Source organism: Lagenorhynchus albirostris, chromosome 1 (genome assembly GCF_949774975.1).
Source record: "Lagenorhynchus albirostris chromosome 1, mLagAlb1.1, whole genome shotgun sequence".
Classification (NCBI taxonomy): domain Eukaryota; kingdom Metazoa; phylum Chordata; class Mammalia; order Artiodactyla; family Delphinidae; genus Lagenorhynchus; species Lagenorhynchus albirostris.
Genome location: NC_083095.1, coordinates 94,935,891 through 94,945,326, shown reverse-complemented (window position 1 = coordinate 94,945,326; position 9,436 = coordinate 94,935,891). Strand labels below are relative to the sequence as shown.

The 9,436-nt window shown below is 47.1% G+C and overlaps 1 protein-coding gene across 1 annotated transcript; it reads right to left on the bottom strand.

Annotated features, from left to right (window-relative positions):
* Positions 1-2,738: 2,738 nt before the first annotated feature.
* LOC132528552 (uncharacterized) lies at positions 2,739-7,826 on the bottom strand. Its single transcript, XM_060164343.1, is given in 2 exon segments — positions 2,739-3,499; positions 4,283-7,826. Coding segments are annotated over 2 exon segments (4,305 nt in total).
* Between the last annotated feature and the right edge of the window lie 1,610 nt (positions 7,827-9,436).

Here is a 9,436-nt window from a genome sequence, read left to right as displayed (position 1 = left end):
GCTGCATAAAACCAGAGATTGAAATTAGTACAGATACCGTTCCATAAGCCAAATATGTAATAGACAAGAGCTACTCCTTGCTCAACGAAGTGGACTCAACACCCCATATTAAACGCCTAAGAATATACCTGACTAGTAAGAATCTTAAAACCTATGGATTTACATGTCTCCGAAAGAGAATCAAGCATGTGTACAGCAGCATAAACGCAGCAGTGATAGGATTGGTGAGGTTTGGTGAGCAAATGCACACCCTTTGAAGTCATATTGCATGGTACCCATTCCATGGGTCTCAACTCTCCAGGTTTAAGGGATTCTTCCTTCAGCTAAAACATGCATGTGGAACTGTTAGACCTGCGCGGTCTCCTAGGAGTTTCGACTCGCCCAGGAAACAACAAGAGTCGGAAGTCGATGCAAAACGCAAGAGGTTTATTGAAGGCCGGTGCACCGGGGTTCCTTGGTCCTCACGCAGGAGGTCGAAGAAGGAACCCTTTTGGGCGCGAATATGTCAGTTTTATAGGTTCCCACTTCCCCGTATGTAAATTATAGATTTGGTTGTGTTCTCCTGCTGATTGGTCCTGGCTTAGGCTCGGACCAGAGAGGGAACTTGTCCCCAGCTGCCTGATTGGTCTTTGACAGACACCTTTTTTACATTTTGTTATCTCCCTCCTTCTCCCCAGCTGCCTGATTGGTCTTTGACAGACACCTTTTTTACATTTTGTTATCTCCCTCCTTCTCGGAAGGGGGCCGGACATCCTGGAAATTCACCCATTGTCTAAGAAGCCCCTATTGTCTGGAGAGTTCTTAATCATTAGCTGGAACAATGTCTCTCGAGTCCCACATTCCCCCCTTTTTCTTGTGACTATTGATTCCAATCATGGAATCTCAACCTTCTGTTCGTAAACTTTGGTACTGTTGTCTTAACATTAGAACTTGTACAGTACTGATACGTTCTCTAATAAATGCTATCAAGCGATTTAGAACACATGGTCCAAAAGTTAAAATCAACAATAAAACAATAAGAGGTCCCAACAGAGTAGAGATTAAGGTGGTAAACCAGGGGGACTTATCAAACCATGATTGAAACCATCCTTTTTCGTTTTCTCTCTCCCTTTGCCTTTTATCTAAGCGTTCCCTTAGTTTATCCATGGTTTTGGTAATGGTTCCTGAATGATCAATATAAAAGCAACATTCTTCTTTTAGAGCGGCGCATAATCCCCCTTCTTTAAGAAACAGCAAATCTAGGCCTCTTCTATTCTGCAACACCATTTCTGAAAGTGAGGTGAGTGATTCCTTTAGTTGAGTTATGGAACTTTCTAATGCTCGAAGGTCGATGTCTACAGCCTGTCTTAAACTTGCATAATACTGGGGTTGTTGTATGAGGGCTGTGGTTCCTGTTCCTATCCCGGCAGATATTCCTAGTCCTAGAAGGACAGCCAATGTGAGGGTTACAGGTTCTCTCTTCCTTCTTGTTTTTCCCTCGTATTCATCTAAGAAGGACGAATCTGAATGATAGATAAGTCTAGGAACTAATTGCACTAGCACACAAAAATCAGCTGAATTGTTGAGAACCTCTAGAGAGACACAAGGGGTAAGCCCCGTGTTACATGCCCACCATCCATCTTGGGGAGGTACAAGATATCCCGAGCCTGAAGGGAGGCTGAAATCATGACAAAGGTGTCGATGGGACTGGGGAGGTGTTCCTATACAAGTACCATTTCCAGAAACTGAAGACAGAGTTAATTTACTGTTCCCTTTCTGTTTCCATCGACAATGGTCCGGGGAGCTGACATTAGTATAATTAGAACTATATCCTATAGCATCATAATAAGGGGGAGGGGCAGCATAACAGAGCCAACATGATTTTGTAGCCTCCGGGTTTGTAGCATTAAGGACCGTAAAGGCTGCCTGCACCAAAGAAAGCATCCTATCCTGTGGAGTCCCAGGCTTAACTGTGGGTTCTTTGGATCCAGAGGTTTCATTAGTCTCATTCTTTGTTGACGTAGCTGAAGGGGCCGGGGGAAGCAAAGGGGGGCCAAGTACGGGATTTGGGCCTATTGATATAGGAGCAGGAGTCTCAATCTTTAGCTTAAGGGTCATTAATATTCCCAAATCATATCCATTCTTATAAAATCTAATGCCCCATGAGTGGCCATTTACCCATTTTTTATCTCTTTTTCCAGGATTACTAAAGGAAATTTTGAGGGGGTGGCACCATCCTGAACATTCGGGGGCGATGGGTCGGGGACCCCTATAAGAAGTATGAGTGTAGTTGGCTGTTACTGTAATAAAATCCCAAGTTGAGGTGGGTCTCCAATAAGTATCTCCTGTGGTTTCACATCCCCAGTTTTGGCAATATAAATTTTCAGTTCCCCCACATTTATAATTCAGGGATCGGGGGCAATGGAACCCGGGGCATACATAGAAGGAGAGGGTTCTGAGCCAACTTCTTCGGACCTGGTTTTTACAACCCTCTCCGGAGTAATCAGCTTTAGTTAGAAGTTGGGACGGAGCATTATGCTGATCATAATAACTCTCTAGATCCCAAAAGGGAGCTCCTATGGCCAGTTTACAGACATCAGGAAAAAGGTCTGGCCACCAGGTCCAGGGAGGGGCAGTATGGCTAATGGACCAGGTTATATCTCCAGTTTGAGAAATTACCTGCCAAGTTAGACGTTGGGGCAGGTGAGGGCTAAAATCACTTACAGTCAGTAAAGGCAGTAAAACCAAAATTATAAGTCTTAGGTTCGTAGAAGCTTGAGTTTGAGCGGGTTGTCGGTTCTTTGGGCCTGCCATCCTGATGATGCCGCCGCTGGTGCAGCTTTCACGTGTGAAGCATGGATCCAGGCAGCGATGCCGTCCACTTTTATGGCCGTTGGGGTGGTTAGGAGGACGGTGTATGGTCCTTTCCATCGAGGTTCCAACGTCTGGGTTCGATGCCGACGGACGTATACGGAGTCCCCGACTTGGAAAGGATGAGTTTCTCCCGGTGTTCCCGGTTGGTAGGCCTCGGCGAGTTGGGACCATATCTCCTTTTGGACCAGTTGGAGTCCCAATAGCCTAGCATACAAGTCAGTGTTATTTTGACAGTCTGGTTTTATTTCTTCTCCTAAGGTGAGAAGGGGAGGTGGGGCCCCGTATAGCACCTCAAAAGGAGTAAGATGGTACCGGGAAGGTGTATTCCTAACCCGGAACAGGGCTAAAGGAAGGAGCACCGTCCAATCTGTACCGCCAGTCTCCAAGGACAATTTGGTTAGGGTCTCTTTTAGAGTTCTATTCATTCTTTCTACCTGACCTGAACTCTGGGGTCTATATGCACAATGTAATTTCCAATCAGTCCCCAAATATCTGGCCACATCCTGACTTACCTGGGCGACGAAGGCTGGACCATTATCAGACCCTATTACCTTTGGTGCTCCAAATCGAGGAAAAATTTCTTCTAAAATCTTCTTGGCTACTACAGCAGCTGTTTCTTTCTTTGTTGGGAAAGCCTCTATCCATCCTGAAAAAGTGTCTACAAAAACTAAAAGGTATTTATTACCGTACCTTCCAGGACGCACTTCAGTAAAGTCCACCTCCCAGTAAGTTCCTGGGCGGTCCCCCCTGAGTCTCTTTCCAGTTTCAAGTTTCCCTTTTTGAGCATTTACCTGTTGACATGGGATGCATTCCTGCACAATTTGTTCAGCTAATTTTGTCATTCCAGGGGTTTCGTACCCGGCTTTTTGTAACAAGGCTACCATCTTTTTAGTCCCCAAATGTGTCCATCTGTGCATCTGTTGTAACATGGATTCTGCTTGCTGAGGGGACAAAGTTCCTTTTGTTGTGGCCGGGATGATTTCTTCATCACGGCCTGGTTTTTCAGGAACTTTATCTGACAGTCCTAGAATGACTTCTCCCGATGCTATTTCTCGGGCCACTTGGTCAGCCATATTATTTCCCCTAATTATTGGGGTATTTCCTTTTTGATGTCCAGGGCAGTGGATGATACTGACTTTAGTAGGAAGCATGAGTGCAGTCAACAAAGCCATGATTTCGTCTTTGTTTTTAATTTCTTTGCCACCTGAAGTTAGTAGCCCTCTCTGTTGGTAAATGGCACCGTGGATATGAGTGGTAGCAAACGCATATCTACTGTCTGTGTAGATGTTTACTTTTTTATTCTCTGCCATCTCTAATGCCCTCGTCAGGGCAATTAATTCAGCTCGTTGGGCTGAGGTCCCTTGTGGTAGCGCCGCTGCCCATATGACTTGTTTTCCGTCTACCACGGCTGCCCCAGTTCGACGCTTACCTTCCTCCAGGAAACTGCTCCCATCCGTGAACCAGGTGAAATCAGCATCAGGGAGGGGCAGGTCCATCAGATCTGGCCTACTGCCGTGTGCTGCGGCCAGTACTTCCTGACAATCATGTATGATGGTGGAGCCTTCCAAGTCAGGATCAGGTAGCAAGGTGGCTGGATTGAGTCCTGTGGCTGGAGCAAACTTGATGCGATCTGAATTTAGCAACAGGGTTTGGTAATGGGTCATCCTGGCATTAGTTAGCCACCTATCCGGTGGTTGACAGACTACATTTTCCAGGGCATGAGGAGCTGTTATCGTTAGATTTTGTCCTAAAGTTAGTTTGTCAGCATCTTTGACTAGAACGGCCACTGCAGCGATTATCTTTAAACAGGTGGGCCATCCTGATGCCACAGGGTCCAATTTTTTTGACAAATAAGCAACTGGGCGATTCCAGGGACCCAATTTCTGAGTCAATACTCCTTTTGCAATGCCCTTATTTTCGGCCACATATAAATGAAAAGGTTTGGTTACATCTGGCAGTCCTAGGGCTGGAGCTGAAAGTAAAGCTCGTTTGATTTGGTCAAAAGCCCGTTGTTCCTTATCGCCCCAAACGAAAGGAGTGCTGTTTTTGGTTAGGGGGTACAATGGGGCTGCCAGCTCAGCAAACCCTGGAATCCATAGTCTACAGAATCCGGCCGTCCCCAAAAATTCTCTAACCTGCCTGGCGTTTTTGGGAGCCGGAATTTGGGCCACCGTATCCTTTCTGCTCTCCGTGAGCCATCTTTGCCCCCCTTTTAATAGATACCCCAGGTAACTGACCTGTTGTTGGCATATTTGTGCTTTCTTGGCTGAGGCTCTATATCCCAGGGTTCCAAGTTCCGTTAACAGTTTTTCAGTACCCTTGATACAATCTTCTTGGGTCTCAGCAGCTAATAAAATATCATCAACGTATTGGAGTAATGTTACCTGGGGATTTGATTCTCTATATAATGCCAAATCCTGATGGAGGGCTTCATCAAAGATGGTCGGGGAGTTCTTGAATCCCTGAGGTAGCCGTGTCCATGTCAGCTGACCAGACATTCCCGATGTTGGATCTTTCCATTCGAAGGCAAAGTAGGGTTGGCTCAGGGGAGAGAGTCTTAAACAGAAAAAAGCATCTTTAAGGTCCAAAACAGTATACCACGTATGTTGAGGTGGAAGAGTGCTCAGGAGGTTGTAAGGGTTTGGAACTGTGGGGTGGAGATCTGCCACCCGTTTGTTTACCTCTCGTAGATCCTGCACCGGCCGATAATCATTTGTTCCTGGTTTCTTTACCGGCAGGAGAGGGGTGTTCCATGCTGATTGACATCTTATTAAGATGCCCAAGTCTAGTAGCCTCTGTATATGGGGACGGATACCGTCTTTGGCTTCTCTACTCATGGGGTATTGACGGACCATTATTGGGGTGACAGTTGCCTTGAGTTACACTAGCACCGGGGGCCGATTTTTGGCCATCCCCATTCCGGCAGTTTCTGCCCAGGCTTGAGGGAACCGAGTTACCCAATCTGTAACATTAACTCGTGAGGATGAAGGCTGCTCGTATAATTTATATTCATCTTCTAATTTCATAGTCAATATTTGAAGTAACCTTCCTTTATTATCAGTTATGGTGGAACCTTCTGGCTGAAAGTGGATTTGAGCCCCTACTTTGGAGAGTAAATCTCTTCCCAGCAAAGGATAGGGGCATTCCGGAATAATCAAAAATGAATGGGTTACTCGTCCAATCCCAAGATCTACTGTCCTTCGTGTGGTCCATGAATATTGTTTATTCCCAGTGGCTCCTTGTACCCATGACCTTTTAGCTGAGATAGGACCTTTTGAGTGGAGAAGGACGGAGTGCTGGGCTCCGGTATCTACCAAAAATTGAACAGGTTCCCCCTCCACTTTAAGAGTTACCCGGGGCTCGGGGAGAGGGTTCGAGCCCTGACTTTCCTAGTCTTCTTCTTCCAATGTTAAGATTTTGTTTCTGGTTGGCCTTCCTCCATTCTTTTTCTTAGGGCATTCTCTCGCCCAATGTCCTTTTTCTTTACAGTAGGCACATTGGTCCTTGTCTAATGGTCGCCTTCTGTCTGCCGTTCGCCCTTCCTGCCCATTTCTATCCCCTATATTTCTTCCTCCAACCACAGTGGCCAGTATCTTACTTAAATTCCTCTCTTGTCTCTTATCTCGTCTTCTTTCACGGGCTGCCTGCTCTTTCTGCTTTCTTTCTTCCTTCTCTTCCTCTGTTTCTCTTTTGTTATATACTTTATCTGCCTCTTTTACTAACTCCTGAAGCGAAAATCCCTGCAAGCCATCTAGCCTCTGTAATTTCTTCCTAATATCAGGGGCCGCTTGATCAATGAAAGCCATTGCTATAGTAGCCCTATGTTCCTCCGAAGTTGGATCATAAGGGGTAAAGCGTCTAAAGGCTTCCATTAAACGTTCCAGGAACACAGTTGGCGATTCCTGGGGCCCCTGAGTTACTTCCCTTACCTTAGCCAAATTAGTGGGCCGTCTGGCCGCTCCATGGAGACCCGCCACCAGAGCCTGGCGATACATTTTCAGGCGCTCCCTACCTTCTGGGGCATTGAAATCCCAGTTTGGCCTGACGAGTGGGAAACCAACATCAATCTCGTTAGGTAGCTGGGTAGGTTGCCCATTGGCGCCTAATACATTTTTTCTGGCTTCTAAAAGAACCCGTTGCCTCTCCTCAGTCGTTAGGAGAGTCTGAAGCAGCTGCTGACAATCATCCCATGTGGGCTGGTGGGAGAAAACAAGAGATTCTATTAAAGCGGTAAGGGCCTGTGGATTTTCGGAAAAAGTTGGGTTATGCATTTTCCAATTATAAAGATCTGCAGAGGAAAAGGGCCAATATTGGAGAGGTCTATTCCCTTGGCCGTCGGGGGGGCCATACTCTCTAAGAGGTAGGGCAGTGGAGTCCGGGGAGATAGCCCTCCGGCTCCTAGTGCCCGCTGAGGGACCCCTTTCTTCTTCCATCATGGATGGTTCCCTTGGTGCCGAGGGCAGTGGAGCTGGGGGTCCTCTAGGTGGTAGGGGATTTGGGGCCGGAGGATAAGGGGGTGGGGAATCCAAAAGAAGCAAATCGGACTGCGGGTCAGGATAAATCGCCTTCGGTGGATCCGGGGCGTCAGGTAGCTTTTCCGTGTTGGGGTTTTTCTTTAAGGCTAATATCTCCGACGCTGCTGATGTGTGCGCGGACGTACCTGTTGAGGAAACAAAGGGCCGGACCCACGGAGGTGGGGAGAGAATTAAATATTCCCAGACCAAGACATATGGTACTTGGTCTGGATGTCCGTGGGGATCTATATTAAATATCTTAGACTTCAGCAGCTTAATCTTGTCTAATAAAAAGGATCCTTCGGGGGGCCATCCTATCTGAAATGTTGGCCATTCAGAGGCACACAAAGTCTGCCACTTTCCTTTCTTCACCTCTACCGAAAAATTATGGGCTCTGGCCCGAACTTCGGTCCAATGGCTTAGGGTAAGGGAAAGAGGAGTCGTCACAGTTTGTCCCATTGTCGTCCGTCAGAGAAAAAGAATAGACCACAATACAGAAACAGTTAAAACTCCATGAAACACATATACGCATGGGCCACCGCGAGCTCGCTTCAAAACCGAAACTTCTTCAGATGGCAGTTATCACCAAGGGAACTGCCGAAACCGAGTGAAGGGGAGACAGAGTTTGCCTCTCCTTCCAGATGAGCCACCAGGGCGTCCCCTAGGGCTCATGGACGCCGGCTATTAGCACGTCTGCCTAGCCAGAGGTCCGATACAGATTCCATAATAAGCCGATTCTTACGGCTTTCCTCTGATAATGGCCCACAAAGAACAAGGGACAAACAGACAATCAAGCTCGAGCTTACCTGGTACCTCCAACTCCCGATGTTCTTGTGGTCCAGGGCGAGTGGAATCCCGGACGAGCCCCCAAATGTTAGACCTGCGCGGTCTCCTAGGAGTTTCGACTCGCCCAGGAAACAACAAGAGTCGGAAGTCGATGCAAAATGCAAGAGGTTTATTGAAGGCCGGTGCACCGGGGTTCCTTGGTCCTCACGCAGGAGGTCGAAGAAGGAACCCTTTTGGGCGCGAATATGTCAGTTTTATAGGTTCCCACTTCCCCGTATGTAAATTATAGATTTGGTTGTGTTCTCCTGCTGATTGGTCCCGGCTTAGGCTCGGACCAGAGAGGGAACTTGTCCCCACCTGCCTGATTGGTCTTTGACAGACACCTTTTTTACATTTTGTTATCTCCCTCCTTCTCCCCAGCTGCCTGATTGGTCTTTGACAGACACCTTTTTTACATTTTGTTATCTCCCTCCTTCTCGGAAGGGGGCCAGACATCCTGGAAATTCACCCATTGTCTAAGAAGCCCCTATTGTCTGGAGAGTTCTTAATCATTAGCTGGAACAATGTCTCTCGAGTCCCACAGAAGCCAGAGTATGATCCACCGTGTGATCGGGAAACGTGTTGAAATGTGTCTCAGTTTTCGTCCCCTGGTACTCGGGTGCAACATTCCAGATGCTTTACTAACACTCTCCGCACTTGGAGAGTCAGTGCCTTTAAAGTCCTGTTTGGCCCAGTTTGCAATTTCTGCGGGAAATGAACAGGAATAGGGAGAACCAATGAGAGACTAGCTGGAGGTGTCTGGACGTGCAAATTTAACTCTCATTTCCCACCAGGAAGAGGAATTAACCAAAGGCTCAGCTTGCCGTGCCGGAACCACACTAGGGCCTGAAGCAATCTTGCGGTGTTGCGGCCAGCTCACAAGAAAGCGAGTTGAAGAAAGGAGCTCAGGGGCACTGTCATTCACAAACCTGCAGAGTTATAAATGACAGCTATCGTCCAAAAATATATTGAAGTAAGGCTGCCAAGAGCACTTGAAAGCGGGGCAGAATTGCAGGACACCGATTTCAGGAGGTAGACTGGAATTGTATGAAAAGCATAGGAAAAGAGGCAGAACGTCCACAATGATGCACTTGACCAAAAAGGGCGTATGCGTTTTTTCCTGAATATATTCAGGAAAAAACGCATACGCCCTTTTTGGCCAACCAAGCAAGCTTGCAAAGGAAATCTGCACTACAATGAAGTCTCACTGCCCCCCGGGCAAAAGGGCCATCTGAAAAAAGTGT